This window comes from Sceloporus occidentalis, unplaced genomic scaffold, assembly GCF_023333645.1.
Source record: "Sceloporus occidentalis isolate IW3139 unplaced genomic scaffold, rSceOcc1.0.p SCAF_4, whole genome shotgun sequence".
In the NCBI taxonomy this organism is placed as follows: Eukaryota; Metazoa; Chordata; class Lepidosauria; order Squamata; family Phrynosomatidae; genus Sceloporus; species Sceloporus occidentalis.
The window spans coordinates 55656496-55676687 of record NW_028316984.1 but is presented as its reverse complement, the minus strand read 5'-3'; the positions used below and the strand labels follow the sequence as shown (position 1 = coordinate 55676687).

The window sequence follows — 20192 nt, the reverse complement described above, 5'->3', positions numbered from 1 at the left end:
ACTGCTGTGGTTCCATCCTGCTAAATCCTAGGATTTGGAATTTAAGGAAGGGCATTTAGAAATCTCAGCCAGAGAGCTCTAGCGCCTCATCATCTGTAGTTGTGTACCGTCAAGTCATTTCCAACTTATGGTGACCCTAAGGTGAACCTATCATGGGGTTTTCTTGGCAGGTTTCTTCAGAGGAGGGGTTGTCATAGCCACCCTCTGAGGTAAAGAAAAAGTTATTTGCTCATGGTCAATCAGGGGGCTTCCATGACCGAGCCAGGATTCAAACCCTCGTCTCCAGAGCCATAGTCTAATGTTCAAACCACTATGCCATGCTGGCACTCTAGCTCCTCACCAGATCACAAATCAGGATTCCATAGAATATAGTCATCACAGGTAAGGAGGAACAACCCTATCATACTATCTCCAAATATTGTGGGAGAGGAAAATTACAGTCTGTCTCTGAATGCATTGTGTAGAGGTACAGTCAGCTCTCCATATCCACTGATTTTTTTATCCATGGATTCAGGGTTCCAAAAAGCAAACCTTGATTTTGCCATTTTATATAAGGGACCACATTTTACTATGCCATTGTATTTAATAAGAATTAAGCATATGTGTATTTTGCTGGAACAAACCCCAGCCGATACCAAGGGCCCACTGTACATTTATACCAGCAGTAATAGCATAATTATAGGGCTTTTCACCTATTATCTTCTAGAATCTTAAGGGCCTTTCTGATATTAACTTTGGAGCATGAGATGTGCTGCATCTGAACACCAAAAAATAATACCAGGAAGAGCATCTGGGAGGTTCAAATCTTCACTCTGCTATGGAAACCCACTGGGTGACCCTGGGAAAGTCACATTATTTCAGAGAAAGGCAAAGGGAAACCTTTCCTGAATAAATCTTACCAAGAAAACCTCATGATAGGTTCACCTTAGGTCAACATAAGTTGCAAGCTACTTGAAGGCACATAACAGCAACAATAACAAAGGAAAAGTGTCCTCTCATTCAGACTTGTGACATTTTTGTCATGCCATCCTTAGCACTAACTTGTTTTCTTGAACAGCCAAAGGCTTTCTCAGGTTTTGAGTTTCATTTCATAATATGTGGATGGATATAAAGGCAGCTTTATCTTTAAAGAGCTGACCTAAATATTTCATATTTATTTATTTTATTTATTTAGAATATTTATACCCCACTCTTCAGCCACAAAGGCTTTAGATATTTGCCAAGGCTGTGTTAGATGACCAATATCACTATTCCCATGTTGTACCACATCATTCACCTTAGATGCTTGTATGAGATAAATCTGTTTCCAATTAGTAGAAAGGAGGAGTGAATTATACATCAGGATATTCACCAATAGGTAACCACCTGTTGTTATAATTATAGAATCATGCCCACTCTCAAAGAAATACAGAGCAGCATGTTTTCATGCTCAATACAAATATCTGAGTACAATCTGGGTGAATTCTGGTCTTAGGTAGGAAGACTAGACTGTCCTCTGACTTGCAGTGTAAGTAAGGCAACAGGCAAGGGTTTACACTCTGTGATAACTTGGTATATGTTCCTATACACGTGGTGTCTGTCTCTTTAAGCTCTTTTGAGTTCTCATTTTAGGGCAAAAAGTGGGATATAAATAAAGACAGAGACAACCAAAATAAATAATTATATTTTGTTTTCAGTCTGAATACAAATATTGTCATAAGGGCTGGCCACCTATGAAAAGGTCATTAGCAAACTTCATCACCAGTCCTTTCCCAGTGTCTCCTACCTCCTTGCCTCTCCAAACTAGCACAACACATAAGGGACATTTCTCAACAACAATGTCAAATTTGAAAGGAAGTGAAAGCTGAGCTTCCCTGAAGATAAGTAGCTTAAAGCAATGGAGGGAGCTATCCTATCAGTGTGAATAAACTTGAATAAAGTATTTCAGTGACCTCTCCCAAACCAAAGGAGAGTATAGCAAAGAAATTATGCCTTAGTGGCAAGCTGAAGTGCAAATCCCTTGGTTGATTAGAGATATGGTCTGTTTGAAATAGTTACAGTTTGAGACTTTTCTACAATCAGCGGGTGGAGACTAACATAATCCAATTAATTTCAATTCCCTTTTGTGGCACTAGTAAAGTGGTGACTGATACTATAAGTCCATTGAAGTCTTATCTTTGGTCAGATAATCCAAAATGGATTCTCATTTATGAAACTAGCCATTATGAAATAGTAATTTAGGAGGTTCAGGCCAACCAATTGTGTTATGCTTTGGCAATCATAAAGTTATATCCCAAATAAAAGCACTTTCCTCTTTGATGTTTATAAATTAAATATCAATTATCCAATAGTAATTTTGGGCTACAGTTTTATTTATATAGACATAAATTCTGTTGAATTCATTAGGGCTTACTTCTGTGTGTATACGTACAGTGGATCCTTCCCATTCACAGGGGTTCAGTTCTACCACCACCACCCCCATGTGGATGACAAAAAACCTGGACAGTTGTGCCCCATATTATTCAATGGCAGTGAAATATGTGCAGACGTGTCAACACATCCACACGCACACATTGCCATTGAATAATACGGGCCGTGGAGATCTGCAAGTGATCAAATCTGTGACTTGCCGGTCCAGCAACACAAAGAGTCCACTGTATATGTTTTTTGTTTTATTATTTCATCACATTTCATAAAAACTTGTAATGTTTTTTAAAACATTAAATTAAAACACATTGTACAATATTTTTAGCCAATACCACCACATAGTTTAACTCTAAATTTGGGAACAATGAATTTATTGTATTCAGTACCAGACAATTGCTAATGCAAGTGTGCTTTCCCAAAAAGGTTTAAAACAAGGCCTTATTCTCAGGATTACCAAATTCCAACTCAGTGCCTGCCTCATACAGGACATAGTTATTCTGCCACAGAAACACAGCATGTGTAACATGCCATCTAAGCACCCTTGTGTTGGTACATTTAGTTCAAATGGAACACTGGATGGTTTTCCCATCTGTAGGATGTTATATTTGAATAAATTGTATTTTCATATAATGCAAGGATTAGAAGCCTAAGAAAGCAGCCAAGTTCCCATGAGAAATCCAGAAATCAGCCAGGTGATTCAAGCCCTGTACTCTAGGGTTTATTGTGTATATCCTTATGCAATAAATTTGGAGAATGCAATCTGGATATGCCCTATCCAGGGTTGGACAACTGTGGTAGATCTATTTTTGTCTGCCCTTGAGACTCTGCACAGACTGCTGAATATGTTCCACCCAAACAAAAGGCAGCCATCAGAAATCAACTTCTGATTTTAAAAAAGAAAAGAAAAAAAGATTTGTATGTTAAATAGTCCCTAAAACCTATTTAAAAAATAAGTTGCAATTGCTTGCAAGTTTCAGGAGACAGAATTGACCCTTTATCCACTTCTGCGTTATTCAAATATGAAAACTGCACACCAATGGACAGTGGCCCAGTGGGCAGGGGTGGAAGGAAGGGGATCAGTTCTTTAACATATATAGTATATATAAATGCTGACAAGTGAGGACCTTTGAGTATAAACTGCCTGTTGAAGAAGGCCATTTAACTGGGGTGGGTGATGTTTGTATTTCTTTCATTATTGTTATAGGTCCAAAACACACAAATAATCCAGTTTGCATTGTTTTGTCTGCCCTGGCTCAGTGCTAGGGAATCCTGGGAATTATAATTTACTGTGGCACCAGAGCTCAGTGTCAGAGAAAGATAATTGTTTCACAAAACTATAGTTCTCAGTATTCCCTAGCATTGAGCCAGGGCAGTTAAAGCAGTCTCAAACTGGATTATTTCTACAGTGTGTTTTGGACCATAGGTAACTAAATTTCTTTTTTAAAAAACCGTTTTAAACAAAGGTTTTTAATGTGATTGTTTATTTTTATTTTTTTTCTTTAAAAAAAAACCACCTTTTGCATCAATCCATAAGTAGCTGTACTTTGTTTTATTCAGATTTGTGAGCCACCTTGGGCCCTGTATTGGGAGAAAGCCATGACATTGAGTAAATAAAAATAAATAAATAAAATTAATTAATTAATTAGTATCGTTCAATATGAGTACAGATTCTTTTCATGTTTTGAAAACTCTTCATTTGGAACACAATCAAGGAATGGCTGGTGGAAATAACAGGAACTTCCATTTCTATACCATTTTCATTACTACATCTCACTAAAAAGAATCCTTTGCTTCTGCCCCTGAAGTCAAGATCTGCCAGCAAGTTTTAATGTTTGTAAGATCAACCCATTATAGGAGAATGATACATTGCATCCCCCCCCCCCCCGAACAGTTGCAAGAAAGAGCATACAAGGCTCATTATCAAGTTCTATTCTGATTCTCTGTGCCTTTTAGTTTCTCCCTGTGATTTGCTATAATGACAGTTTTTAATTTTTATTTTTATTTTTTATTTTACAGCTTTAAGCCTCCTTTGGTCTTCAAAGTGGCTAACTTACAATGCAACATTCTTTGTGGGAATGATACCAAAAAGTAAATGCTAAATTTCAATCTTATAAATATAGATGGATCAGTTAGTTCCTCCCCTCTTCCCCCCGCCACTGCTTTATCTCTTTCCTGCTGAATCTTAATTGCAATAATTTGTTTTACCCTTTGGAGAACTTTATGTCTGGAGTAATTCCTGACCTAGGGATCACAAGCAGACAGTGATTCAGGTTTAGGATAAGTCTGCCAAATATTATGAAACATTGTGTTCTATGAAAAGACCATTGACAACATGGAAACAGAAGCTGTGTTTAAAATGTTGAAAGGATATTGGAATGAAAGAACTGTATGTCAGGCTCTAGAGCCACCCTGCTTTAATTGCAAAGCCCATTTTAAAATGACAAGAAGCGTGGAGATATTTTTGAATCATGGGCATGGAATGGACAAAGAGACACTGTTTTGCCCTAACTCTTCACTTCCTTTCTTGCAAAATATCCTGACAAATGCTTGAACAAAAAGAGGGTATTTGCCCAACACAGAACAGTCAGGTCACCTCAGCTTGTTAGGGAACATTCTTGTGTTAGCACACAGATCATTCGTTTTTTTAAAAGTCCTAACTATGAAACTTAAAAAAGAGATATTTAAAACATTCACCTACTTGTATCATCTATCATCCGTCAATGGTTTAACCCCACCCTTATGACTAGGGGTTCTTAAGAAGTTTTCTTCATCCAAATGTTTCTGAAAATTCAATGATTCTGAATTACCTACATTTGTTTTCTTTTTTTCCCCCTTGCCTTCTTTACCCTTTTGTCTGAATGGCAGTAGTGCATTGTTGCACATACACATTATTCAGCATTTTGTTGGAAATGAGGTTCTCTGAAATGAAAAGCAGGGACCCTAAATATGGATCACTTACCTTAAGAGTCAAGGGACAGGCAGGTGATATTGTGGTATCATTTAATTATGGAACTCTTATCCATTGCCTTGTAAAATCAAAACTATATTTACGCATAAGTCTCATTCATCAAGAATCCCCAGAAACTTTAATTTCTAGTGCTTTCCTCCTCCCTTTTGGTTCTCTTTCCTTTCAGCATGCCACAGCATTGGTATTCAATTTTTCGTTAACTGTTCCTAAGTCTGTTCCTGTTCCCCATTGGAAAGGATAATAAATTATCAGTTCTCTGTTTATTTTTGTTCCTTCCTTTATCTGTTGCAGTTCTTTCACTGTAATAGTTGTCCTGCCATTTTCTCCCAAAGTAGATATTAACAGTGCTACCATCCAACCATCCAAAGCAGCACATTTGATATGTATATGGTGTGTCTGAGAGCCAGCATGGACTGTGACTCCAGAAACCAAAGTTTGACTCCCCGGTCAGCCATGGAAACTTGGCAGGTCACATTCTCTCAGTCTTAGAGGAAGGAGGCAAAGAGAAACTCCCTCTGAACATATCTTGCCATGAAAACCCCTGATAGGTTTACTGTAGGGTTGCCGTAATTCAGAAACAACTTGAATAACATGATATGTATAGAGTGGTGAATGACAACCAGCTGCCATTTCACAAACCTCTTCTGCATCACAATCAGCAGCATTCATATTAACTAATGAGAAAAGAGGAACCTTTCTTCTATCAAAAATTTTAACCTTTAATCACAAAATTTTGAAAAAATTCTACATCCACTAAATGAGAAATCATGGAAATATCCCTCAAAATTCAGCACTTGATATGGGAAGGAAATTGCAAGACCCTACACTTAGTGCTGACAATCAGAAGATCAGAAGGTTGGCAATTCAAGGCCCCAATGCTGCATGATGGGGTGAGCTCCTGTCAGTAGTCCCAGCTTCTGTCAACCAAGCAGTTCAAAAACATGCCCATAGTCACTCTGGCCACATGCCCACTGGACTTGTCTTTGAACAACGCTGGCTCTTCAGCTTAGTAACGGAGATGAGAACCACTCCTCACAGTTGGTTACGACTAGATATTCATGTCAAGGGACTACCTTTACCTTTACACATATTACACATATTACACATCAGGAGAAAAGCATCATCTTAGCAGAATAAAGAAAAAAGGCCCCATTTGCCCTACATATCGTAAGAAGTGCTTTGCCGATCCACAGTAGATATTGCTGGTATTGCTGTTCCCTTTAAGCATATGAAGAAGGCATTACTACAGTCCTGGTAAGAGGAAAAGACAGAGGACATAATAGAAAATGTCAAAATGTAACAATTTAACAATGTTAATCACAGACTGTCTCTAAAAAGAGAAACATACATGTAAATTTCCTATCTAGACGTACTCTTCTAGAACTCATAAACTGAATGCATGTGGCTAATGCCCTGCTAAGAATACTTGGAAAAACACAATTCAGTTCTGAACAATCCATCTAAAATTGAGGTCCCTCAGTAGGTGTATTCCAGAACTGAGATACAAGTGGTGATATTGTATCCCATGTGCTTAAATTCTAGATATGGAAAAACTGGGATTTCCTTGCTAATGTTATGCCTGTGCATGCTCATAATTTCTACATCATCTTTCCTTGAATCTGCTTTGCATTATCTGTTCCTACACTTTTCCTAGCTAATGCTGTTGTTGCAACCATATGTGTGTCCTTTTCAGATTATACAAAGGTGTACATTCTGGGTTGAGCAAAACATGGACATGACAACTCCAGCCCCTGCCTCTTTGACCATTCCAACTTTGCACAGGCAAAATGGAGCCAGGGGTTGTCATTTCTTCAGACACTGGAAATAGGGAGCCATTGGTGGCATTTTAGGAATGCTAGAATAATTCAACAAGTTTTTTTTTTAATTTCTAACTTAGATATTCTATTTCTTATCCACCCCTTTTGCTCACCTCTGCCCAATTTACTTTCTTGGTGGGGAAAAATATTATCAATTGTACCAATTTTTTGCCTTACGTGGGGGATGAGGCATGTTCCACGTGTGCTTGAGCTCCATTGAAACCAATGGGGCTTGTGCATGTGGCATGGTGCGCCACAGGCACATGCGCCATTTCCTCTTTGTCACACGTATAGCATGCCCGCAGCACTGTGCACGCACACACACACACACACATCACAGTCAGGAAGGAACTAGCAAAATCACTTACTATCTTCCAACAAGCAGTTAGTAGTACTTTAGGCATCACAATAAATTGACAGGGAAGTTGAAGGCACACAAAAACACATACCTACAGAGAGGGAGAGTCGTAAAAGCAATGATCTCTGATATTCCAGGAGTTTTCTGTGGATATCTGAAACCATGAGTTATAGATATAGTGGGGTAGAGGGAGAGAATAAGGAATCTAATTATTCCTTTTCATAGTTAAATCCTATCAGGGTAGTAGTAACCTGTTATGAATGATTTGCAATAAACAAAAACAGCACCTTGCCCCCCTTGCTTTATGCACACTGTGGTTATAGTAATATCAATACAAGTCACTCTATTTAAAAATGCAGCTGTTTAGATCTGTAAGATCAAGGTGCCAAAGTTACTGAACATGACAACTATTTAGAGCAGTGCTACATTCTTAAAATGTTGTGCCAAGAAGGTGAAGAGTGGATAAGTCCATGATAGCATGCCAATAACTTCATTCATATTTCTGTGTTTCCATACTTCTGTCTGTGTATAGATAATGATACAATGGTAATTTATCCAGTATAATTTGGGTTGCCAGCTAAACTTGTCTCAAAAGTCTTTTGAATTATTGTCTGTATCTTCATCACGTACTTGTTCTGAACTGTTCGTGATTTTATTGGATATACTGGACTACTTCCTGCAGTAAGAATGGCAAAGTTCATCTCTGAGCGGTGTGACTCAATGGGTATCAGTGGAGTCAATCCAAGAACGAGCATACCACAGTGTAATCTTATTTCCCTCTAACTCCAATTAAGATTTAAATTAGCAGTACCAGGTTTTTCCAGCTTGCCCTCAGGTCAGTGAACTGAAGTTTCAGAGTACTGCAATAAACAAAAGCCCTCCAACAGGCATAGAGCATGTGCTTTTTAGTTACAGTTACTTCAGTAATTGAACACTAAGCACCATAGAAATGGGTATTCTATTAATGTGTGCATGAAGACATAGGCAACATTATTGCTGTTAGATCTGCATTATCATTTATTTAGGTCAAAATATTGAGTTTCTGCATCAATTTTCCATTCAGCAGCTATCATCCCTTCCTTGAACAGAGAGATACCAACATTCTGGGGGGGGGGGGGGGGGGACAACTCAAGGCCTGATTCATGTATTCAGATTCTGGGACAAATAAACATGGAAGGAGAAGCAGTGTGGCAGCCCTTGTCCCACCAGTCATGCTGTTTTCACGTGAAGAGTTTTTTCTGCCCATTAAGATTCTCCACACAATCTAGATCACTGATTTTTAAGTTTTCAGAATCATGTAGAAAGCCTCTACAGATAAGAGAAGAATCCTCTTTTTCAGACAGTCACTTTTCATTGTGGAGGGCAATGGAAATGGCTGTAAAGGTGTGGGAGCTAGCTTATTCCCCCTCCTCACACATTTATTATTCCCAGCAAATGAATATCTGAATAGGGTTGCATTATTATTAGTAGTAGTGACTGTAGTAGTAAGGCCTATTATATTCCTAGATGTGGCTTCTTTCATTTGGTGTAACCATCTGGAGTTGTTCATTCCTACTCTGTACCTTGTTCATTCCCACTCTCTTATTTATGTTCCCTGCAATATGCAGACTTGATAAGACATTATCTTAAGTCAGAGGCACTATTGGCTGTCATCTGTGGTAGGTAAAGAAAATCTCTATGATCACAGGCTGTATATTTCCAAGGATCAGGAATGCTACAGACATCATACTTTTCCCCACCATCTTTGGAGCTTTCAGAGGTATCATATCTGGTCATGGTGACACACAACTTACCTACATTCCATTTGGATTACTGTAATGCACTGTACATAAGGCTACTTGTGAAAAGTGCTTCAGAAACTTCAGCTGGTCCAAGGAGATTCTCCCAGATTGTTAACTGGAGCTGGCTACAGGAACTGTGCAACTCCCTTTCTGCAACAGTTCCACCGGCTGCCCATCTGGGCATAATTCAAAGTGCTGATGATGCTCTATAAGGTTCAGGTCCAGATTATTTCAAGAACCACATGAACCTGCCTGTGATTGGAGATCTTCTGGAGAAGACTTGCTTTCTTCCACCACCATCACAGGTACATTTGGAAAGACAATGGAAGAGGGCCTTCTCAGTGACTACTCCCAGGCTCTGGAACTCCCTTTCCAGGGAGGCTAGACTGGCACTCTCCTTACCCTACTTACTATCTTCCAACAAGCAGTTAAAACCATTTTGATTCTGGGAGACATTTGAAAATGCTTTTTAGGGGAAACTGGCCTTGTATAATATGCTAGATTTAAGTTGTTGCTGTTTCATTTTTTTAGAACTGGATTCATTTTTTATGGTGCTTTAATAGCTTTTTAACTATTGTATGCTGTTAAATTTTAACTATACTTGTTTTAACAGTTGTAAGACTCCTTGAGTCACAAACTGAGGAAAAGGTAGGATATAAATAAATATCATAATTATCATCATCACCATTATCAGGCTGACTATTGTTGGAAATAAAGTGCTAGACTTCATAGATCTTAGTGAGGTCCTGCATACTTGTGACCTTCTGATTCTGTCCTGCCATATGACTGACTACAAGGGAAATTTTACTAGATTATTGGGGTTTCTTTTACTTTTCCAGACAGTCAAAAGACCACAGTAGTTGTTCTTATATTCATATAACTCCACATTTACTATTTATAATACATTTTCATCTATCAGCACTACATTTTAACAACATCCACAAATGTTCATCTAAGACATTTTGCAATGCACAGCCTTCCTGATTTTCGGATACTGTTGTTTGGGACTGAAAAGGATTGCTTGAACTGGGGATTGCAAAACTGGGACTGAGGAATCTAGATGGGCTGCAGTCACCACCAGTGACAGCTGATGGCTTCTGTGACAGGGAAGCAGTGGCTCCACTCATGCTCATATTCCAATAAGGAGTGTTGTTGTTTTTTAAATTCCACTAGTGTTTCATCTGGATGTCTTTGCTGCTCTGTCTTCTGTTTTTGTGCCCTTTCTGAATAATGTCATGCTATGAAACTGGAACTCTCATCCTTCATCTCTTCTGTTTTGATACTAGGATGCCTCTGCTTCGTAGATAACCTAACTTATTTTGTCAGGATGACCAATGGTAGGTGGTGTCTTACATGTTAGTGGGACAGTCAGTCCACTGCAGGATCCAGCTTGATCTTTAAAGGAGCTATCCATGGTACTGAATTCTATTCTGAATATGGGATCAGTAACCTAGATAGTTCATTAAAAACTAAATGAGCTACCCAGGGTCCAAAACACACTTCAGAAATAATCCAGTTTGAGATCACTTTAACTGCCCTGGCTCAGTGCTAGGGAGTTCTGGAAACTGTAGTTTATTGTAGTATTGTAGTAACTGTAGTACGCTCTGACAGAGTAGGTTAAATGTTTCATAAAACTACAGTTCCTAGAATTCCCTAGCATTGAGCAAGGGCAGTTAAAGTGATCTCAAACTTTTTTAAATGGTATTTCCACCTCGCTCTTCAGCTCTGAAGGCTATCAGAGTGGCTTACAATTATTATTTTTAATTAGATGGTTCCCTGCCCTCAGGCTTACAATCTAAAAAGACACAACACAAAAGGAGAAGGGAATGGTGGTGGGGAAGAGGATCTGGTCTAGCAATTCTTCTCTCCCTCTGAGGCCTGGAGGAAAGCAGATGGACCAGAGGGAAGGCCCTTCTTCTTACACTGAATAGGCATTGGGCCAGTCTTTTCATTTCCTTCCAGGCCAGATGGATGCCATGGAGGGTGGGCTCTTCTTCTTAAGGATAATTTCTGGATTATTATTATTATTGTTAAACTGGATTATTTCTGCACTGTGTTTTGGACCCAGATTGCTGATCCCATTTTCAGGATAGGATATTGTGAGGACCTATTTAGTGTTTGTAATAATGGATTAATTTATATAAACTGAGCATAGGTGAAAGCAGATGGCATGGCAGTCTTAAAAACAGCGAATCAATGTCCCACACTAGATCCTCAAAGAACAAACATGATTCTTTCCACAAAATGTTGCTTTCTAATTGTGAATTGTGTCCTTCCTTTAAAAAAAAATATCTTCCCCACACTTAAGAACTATTAATTCCTTGGCTAATTTTAAGTCCGAACTGAAGACACTCTTGTTTAGGGAGGCATTCCAAATTACTGATTGTTAATCTGCTTCTTACTTTCTTTTTATTGTATACTAGTTAGTATTATGTTAGAGATATTTTAATCATGTGATGTTGTTGTTGTTTTAGATTGTACACCACTTGGCAGGTTTTTACCTTTTTTCCCCCTCATTTTATTTGACCCTTGCTATGTAAAGCACTGTGCAAACTTTACAGCGCTCTACAAATAAGGCTGCCGCCTGACTCACCGGGCAAGCAGCGTTGCCGCTGGGGGCCTGGTGCCACGGAGGTCTGGCGTGCCCCAGCATGCTTTGCTGGGGCATGCTCACCTCCAATTGGCTGGCCGAGGGGGGAAAAGTAGGGACTTCCACCTCTTGAGTGACGCTCTAGGAGGCGGATAGTCCCTCTCTATGGTTGCCCTGGTCCTCCAGGGCAGCTGATTGGCTGGCTGCTCCTGGGAGCAGGGCGACTCCCCTCTTGGCCCCAACCTTTGGAGTAGGCCTATATATAGGCCATGCGGCGTCCTGCTCGGTGCCATTTCTGCTTGGCTCTGCTGCTGAGCAGAGCCGAGTTTCGGGGAGGCGAGCACAAGGGGCTTGCCCCCTCCTCCCCGCTTTGGAATTAGGGTCCCTGCGTCCCTGCACAAGACAGGTGGGGGCTTCCTTCCCCTCCCCCACCCTTACTGCGGTCTTAGGGGATAGAGAGCTGCGGTGGCCGCCATTTTGGGCTGGGCTCCCTGCCATGGGGCCCAGCTAGTGCGTAGTTTCGGCTGTTTTCCCTCCTCTCCTGTATCTGGATAGGGCTTTTGGTTTTGGAGAGTGTGTGGCTTGCCCAAGGACACCCTGTGTTGGGCTTGCTTGCTGTTCTCTGTTCAAAAATTTTTCAGCCTGGTCACACTCTCTCAGCCACCTGTTTTGTTATTTGCTCTTTCTAACTGGCAATTGCTGACTGTTTATTCATCATGCCCAACAAAGCGGGGCGCAAAAAGACATCCTCGTCAGTAGCTACGCAAATTACGTCTGGTCAATCTGGGGGACTTCAGCGTATGCCGGCCTTGAATTTTAATGCCACTTCCTCCTCTGATACTACGTTGGGCTCAAGTTCCAGAATAGTTTCTACATCAAGATCTTCACGTGTTGGGCCATCACCAGCTGTTCATTGTTTGTCTCAATCGGCAATGTCGGAGCTGTCATGTTCCATTGCTGAGCTGATTGCAAAAGCCACTTCGCCTTGCCAGCTAAGTGATCCAGAATCTTCTTCACTTCCAACAGTTGCCAGATCTCCTGGAGCCTCATCTTCCAGCCAAGTACCTTCAGTAGACCGTGACAAGACCCCTGTGGCAGCGAAGCATTCTTTTGTCTTGTCATCATCCAGCTCCAGTTCGGACACCAAGGCGTTCGGCAACGTTGATGGTGACAACAGATGTAGATAGTGCAAGAAACGTTACAGAGCCAAGAAAAGACACCGACGGGCTCGATCCTCACAAGCTGCTCAAGATGCTTTCAATGCTGTTAACTCACCTTTACCTTCTGGCAGAGATCGCTTTTGGGTTGAGCATGCCTTGGCCCTAGGCCTGCTGTACTGGGCCATCAAGCGTCGTAACTGGCGACCCGGTCTTCAGGGGGTTTGGGTCAACCATGAAGCACAAGGGTTTCCAGTTTGCGCACCTGGAGAGCGCCCTCCTGGCTCTCATCTATCCCGCAAAAACAGGAAGCTGATTCTCAGAGGCTGTTTCGTTGATGTCTTTGGTTTGGTCCCTCCAGCAGGTCAAGCAGCTTTGGCGGTTACCTCGTCCAAGGGAAAAAAAAGAAGGCCCCCTTTTCCCCTCCAATTGACCGCAATTTTGACAATTGGCTAGAAGGTTTCACCGTTTTTAGGGCTGTGGTTTCCATGGCCTTCCCTGAACGGGCTTGGCAGCTCGACAGCCATTTGCTGCATGTCCTTAAGGCCAGAGAGTTCGCCGGCGGGGCAGCAGCCATCGCTTATGATACGGCGTTCCGTCAGCATGCTTCCCAGAATTCGAGAGAGCGATGGAATCACCTTCATTCCGAAATTTGGCTATTGGATGTTGGTTCTCAGGCCGTGCCGCCTGCATCTTCCACTTGCTCTGCTCCTTCCGATAGTCCGGGCCTTGTTTGCCGAGATTTCAATGTTGGCAAGTGTTCTCGCATGCAGTGCAAATTTGATCACCTTTGTGCCTTTTGCAGAGGTCCTCATGCTAGGCTGTCCTGCCCTTTAACCCTTCCCTGGCCTCGCAGATTCCTTGCTCTGCCTCCCTGCACACCGGGGGAGCTGGCCCTGCTCCTAAATAGCCATGCTTGAGCTGTGGTTGGTTCACCTGGTTCGCGTGGGTGCTCCTATCCCTTACCTTTCTCATGGCATATTTGATCACTGGATCTTTGTACTGTTTTGTTTGCTGTTTTGCACATTGTTCAGTTCTTTCACTTTCAGGTTTGGACCGAGCATTATCATTGCGGTTTTAGGCTGAGCTGCTGCCCAGGCGGATGACTGCGATTACTGGTTTCCACTCTGACGGTGTTGAGGTTGAACCTGGCTTTTCATTGGTGGACATTATGTGTTTCTTTAATGTACATCCACTAGGCGTCGATATGTTTGCAGCTTCAGCCGATTTGGACTTAATTTTTTTTTGCATGGGTCAGGCCGGCTTGGCAGCTTCTCTGAACCTGGTTGGTGTTGCGTTCGGGGTAGGGTTGGCGGTGGCATTCCTTTGGGAACGGCCTTTGTGGCGGCAGCAGAGGTTCTGGATCGGGTAGGCATGGTCTAGAAGGTTGCATAGCACTGTATCGGAAGTCCCTATAGGACACGGGAGCGATGAGGGCATACGTTGTGGTCATTGTGGGGGCCATAACGTGACACCGCTTCCCGGTGACTAGGGACTTTAGTTAAATGCAATCTGCGGGTTGCATGAATACGAGAGGGCGTTAATCTAGCCCCTAGCTCATCCCGATGCCTTGCTTTATATGACATGCCATTTATCCTACAATGGCAGGTTGTAAGATGATCCAGAACTCATGCTTTTGGCCAACCCTACCTTTTGCTGATTCTTGTGTTAATAAAGTTGTGGCCTTTCCTCCACATGCAGCTTTGCATTTTATTGTGGCGATGCCCTCACAGGCAAAATGCTGTTAATAATAACAATAATAATAATAATAAGTTTGCATTCACACAGCAATATTCATCAATTGTTTTCCATACAAAAATATACCTGCTGTCTTTCATATTAGGCCAGTATTTTTTTCATTGTTAAACCATCTTCTAAAGGTCAGTTTCCACAATGGAGCATTATCTGACTGTTTAGGAACATTCGCGCTCATAATGTTATTTTGTTCAAAAGGCAAACCATTATCAACCATTGTTTCAAGGCAAACCCACAGCAACACCTCTATTCAATGTCACATGGCAACCCCCAAACTGTTGTTTAGGATTATTATAGAATTAATATACCAGCTGAAATTCAGACAATTCAGAGCTGCTGATAATGAAGAAAAGGATATCCAAATGCTAAGAGGTGGGTGCTGATATTTGCAGATATACAAAATTAAATACCAGAAAAGAGTAACCTCTTTAACAACACAACTCCAAGAGTTCAGTGGATATCAGCAGCCATAGAATGCTGAGTGCCAGTTGAAGAATTGTTGCTGCTAACTGCCCTCAAGTCAGTCCACTAAAGCCCTGTGGATGAAATGTCTCCAAGATCCCCTATACTCCACTGCTCTGCTTAGGTCCTGTAAATTCAGTCCCATGGCCTCACTGTTTGAGTCTATCCATCTGGCATGCAGTTTTCCTCTCTTTCTACAGCCATCTACCTTTTTAGCGTTATTATCTTTATGCCTTCTCATTATGTGACCAAAGTAGAACAGCCTCAGTTTGATCATCTTGGCTTCCAGCAAGACTTCAGGCCTGAGCTGTTCAAGGACCCATCTCTTTGTTTGTTTTGGCTGTCCACGGTATCCTCAGCACTCTTCTCCAGCACTACATCTCAAATGAATTGATTATTTTCCTAACTGTTTTCTTCACTGTCCATCAAATCAAAAGATAATGTTGAAGGATGTACTGGCTTCAATGAATGCTAAAGAGTTTAAACTGTTCTGGAGAAATACATGCTTAGGTGACTAGAACTTTGAATCTGAATATTCCTGTTAAACAGTGAAGATAGGATACAACCATTATATTGATTTGAGGCCACTTTGTCCTGGCTCCATTACAATTCCATTTTACAGAATGTAGTTTGGTGAAATGCTGTAGGTGAGCGGACACAGAGGTTTTTAGTACCACATTTAACTCCAAATCACAAGATTCCATATAATGGACCAGTGGTGACTGAAATGGTATCAGAAGGCTATATAACTCTGTGGATACTCTCTCATATTGGTTCTAATTGTTGTCATCATTGTCCCTGTTCCTCAAAAGAGTGGGAGTTTCAGTTTGATTTGTATGGTTCATAACTGTGTGCAGATTTACACAGTATAATGTTCATGGTATTGGGGGTTCATGTACACACACACACACCCATGTGTGCTACAAACCAGGGATGTAGCCAAGGGGGGGGGATCTTGGGGTCCGAACCCCCCCCTTCCATTAGAAAAATGAATGGTATGTGCTGCTGCGCCACTGCACCCAAGCCCCATTATAATGGTGGCACTTAGTCTGGACCCCCCCCCCCCCTTCCTAAAATCCTGGCTACGTCCCTGTACAAACCTAAGAGTTCTTTTCAGGAGGTCACATTTGAACAGGTCACACTCAATGGTATTCTAGTTTCTCCCATGTCTAATAACAAAAATTGGAGTGTTACCTTTGATTATTATTTCAAGTTATTTTTAACTGCCTTTTTTTCCCTTTTAAATTGGCATGCTTCCCTTCTAACAAACATTTATTTAAAGTCACTTTCTTGCTTGAAGGCAAAATGACATTCTTTGCTTTCAAGATGATAGTTCCTAACACATTCTCTTGAAGAGCTGGAAATGGTAAAAAATCTGGGGGGATAATTCTTGGTAAAATCTTAGACTCCATGTATTCCACGTTAGATGTTTAGGATCATAGATCATAGAATAATAGAAATGCACAGGGAAGGGAAAGAAAAAGAAGGCAAAAAAACATACCAAGCCAGAGGAAGGGGTTTTTTTTGTTTTGTTTTTAAATGAAAAGGTTTCCACTTAAAGGTTTGTGCCAAAGCTACAGTACTTAGACATTTTCGAAACGTGTTTTAAGCAATAAGTTGTACAACATTTTTAGAACATGTGTTAAGCTATTTCTCGAAGAATGAAGCTCTTAACAAAACATAAGCACTCTGCATGAGATCTTAGCAGCAAAGTGCTTAAAAGATAAAGTAAGAATTGGTACCATGGGAAGAACACCAGCTGTAGTGCACACAGGTCCATTATGAGGAGTATGGTAGTGGGTAGGGAGAAAATGATTTAATCAGGAGTAAAACCAATTTTATTATAAGGGCACGCAGGGGGTGTGGCACCATAGTGAGAGGGACATTTCAAAATATCTGACAGATTTCAACAATGTGAAAACCCACCCTGTTCTTTAAAGTGACAGTAAACCCCATCAGGTCTCTCTTTTTGATGCTATTGTGAGCAGATAACTGTGCAAACTGGCCTGCTAAGATGCTGTCTGTCTCATTCAGTCGTGTGGGGGGGGGGGGGGGGGAGGGGAATAAAAGACTAATTGTTGAAATATAATCAATCAAACTTGATCTTAGAGTTTGTTTGCTTTTCAGTCTGCTCTAATAATTCACTACCAAGAGAGAATAATTTTTATGTTGATGAAAAGTCTAGGTGTTTGATGTGTTATATCTTTAATGAAAAGAAAACCAGTTTGTACTCTGTACAGTAACGTATTATTACAAAGTAAAGAAGAGGCAGATCATGTGAAAAGAACTATGAATATTGGAGTATCTAAGATATAGCTTCCATATCTTTGAAATGTTATACATAAATTTAAACTTCACTGTGAAAATAAACTTTTCAAAGAGAAGTAAATATTGGGAGGGAAGAATTAAATGGGAGGATGTAGGGATTATTTCCATGATTTTTTTTCAGAAGAAAGGCTATACAAATAGCATTAAAATTGACTAAAGAAGCCCTAGTCAACAACTACTCGAAATTGCTAGGATTATGTTTCTTGAAAATGTTGGAGGGGTTTTATTTTTCTCCAATAGTTTCTCATTTGTTATATCTTCACTAGCATTAAAAATATCCCTAAATTTAAAGCAATACCCCATAATTATGAATTCTATCCATTTCTTGAGCAGGTGATATTGTGAGAATTTAACATCCTTTTAATTCAGAGTGGCAGGCATTTTCACTTCCTCAGAGTTTTGTCAGGTCTGTGATTCTGTAGTTTATTGTAGCCTAATAATAATACAGTACCAGATGTTTCTAATAAGTATTCAAAGGAAACCAAAGTAATAATCGCCCCATCATTTTATTAGAATTAAAATTTTTTACACTCTCCTCCTTTTATATTTAAATTTCCCAGCTCATTCAAGCTTCAAAAGAAAAAAGATTTCTGTTGTTCAGAAAATCAGTTTTGCAAGCACTTGTGGTTTGTCTTTAGCGTGTTATCATTTTTGACAGCTTTGCATAGCCTAGGTAGGCCAACAGGGGTCTGTCTAATATTGTTGCTGGGCAAATCTTCTTCCCAGAGTTGAAAAACCAAACAAAATATTTTTGAAGCAATAAAGAGGAATTAATATCCATTCTTACCCAACTTCTCAGAATATAGAATTCCTTGCTGGCATTACATTCAGGCGAAAAGAAAGAAAGAAGCAAAAAAAGAAAAAGAAAGTGTTGCCCATTATTCCCTTGTACATAGAAAGGCTAACACATGTAAAGCAATAACTCATTTTGTATTGCCATGTTTAGCATATGTCTCCTGTTGGCTCAGTAAGGCCTTCAGGTCTATCCCTTGAGCCGGTCATCATTGGCAACTCTTAGCCCCTTAGCCTCGAGACCAAATAGCTCTGAATCGTGTTGAGCTGTGATGTTAATTTTTTCCTACTGATGCATTATGGGAATAAATGTATCTGACATACAGTGTCAATGCTACTGTCTCTTTGTGCCTCTTGTTGTTGTTGTTTTGTTAGCTGCATTCCTACAGATGGTATTCCATTGAAAACGTTCTCTTCTTACGGGGGGAAAAAGGAAGAGGGAGAAAAATGCCATGCACAGCACCAAACCTCTAGGTGCAGAAGGCTGTTAACGGTTGCTGATGATAGTAGGCAAACATTAACATAATAATTAGTGTCTTGTAATTGTTTCATTAAAACCAGTTGTTCCATTTCTCCTCGTGTTTTCCCAGAAGAGAAGTTGAATTTGGACGACAGCCAGTGGGAGGACATCCACGTTGTCACCGGAGCACTCAAGATGTTTTTCAGAGAGCTGCCTGAGCCACTGTTCCCATACTGCTTCTTTGAACAGTTTGTGGAAGCAATAAGTAAGTACATCACATACAGTAGCAGTTAATTAAATAGCCTATGTGCTTTTTCAGGGGGGGAAATGCCTCAAATTGGGGAAAATGTGTTTCAAATGTTGCTTTACCTGCTCCTGCCTTCACCTCACCCCCACTTTCACTTCTTATTTGAATTACTTCAGCATTTATCTATTTATTTTTGAAGAAATTGTCAGTATGCAAGGAGAACAGTACACAGAAGGAAATAAACTGCATATGTGTTGTCTCATAATGAGACCTGTTATGCTTATTATTCATGCACCCAAAACATAATACTATTATGCAGGATTAATATGCATAATTTAAAAGACTATGTATTTAAGAGGGAAAAAAGAATTGAGATGATGTTTAATAGCAATACACTCTGAGATATGTTTTCTGCAATCACAAGTTCCTTATGATGCCCAACAGTGTGATGCCTGTGTGATCATAACATCTTCATTTTTTCTTTCTCACTTCTTAAACATTTCTTGCTCAACTCAGGTTTGCCATCCTGCAGCTGTGCCTTTAACAGCAGGTTTATCTGAATCAGTAGCAGGTGATAATGCTCATCTCTGTGCTTTGAAAAGTCTCACCTGCTAATTTGTGTAAATCAAGCTGTTGTTAAAGTCACAGGAATAGGCTAGGGCATGTTTGCTTCCTGGTCAGCCAGCAATCAACTTCCAGAGTGCATTTGCTTCAAATAGGGAACTTTCAGGACAGACATCTTACTTCTGAGAGACCTTTAATTTTGCTGTCTTTGATCAAAATAATGGGAGTGGAGGGGGAATGTTATCTGGCAAAGGAACTGATTTCACTTTTCTTTTTGTTGAGAGAGGGGGGAAAACCCTTAAAAACCAAAAACTTGCAAGCCTAGCAGGAGTTTAATTAAAGTCCAATAGAGAAAAATCTCCAGGAAAAACAATAAAGCACTTAGGGATCTGTTCTCCGATTGATGCGCGTGTGCAACTGCCATTACCGTTAATGAGAGTTGTTTGCGCGTGCACATCAGTCAGAGAAGATAGAACCCTTAATGTGCTGTCTAATTTGATTTTATGT

At 40.4% G+C, this 20192-nt stretch overlaps 1 protein-coding gene across 1 annotated transcript in view; it reads left to right on the top strand.

Annotated features, from left to right (window-relative positions):
• LOC149313888 (rho GTPase-activating protein 15-like) overlaps positions 1–20192 on the top strand; it is a 522566-nt gene that overhangs the window by 411953 nt on the left and 90421 nt on the right. Inside the window, exon 12 of the mRNA XM_089523318.1 lies at positions 19005–19139. Coding sequence (XP_089379444.1) covers positions 19005–19139 — 135 coding nt within the window. The remainder of the gene's footprint in view (positions 1–19004; positions 19140–20192) is intronic.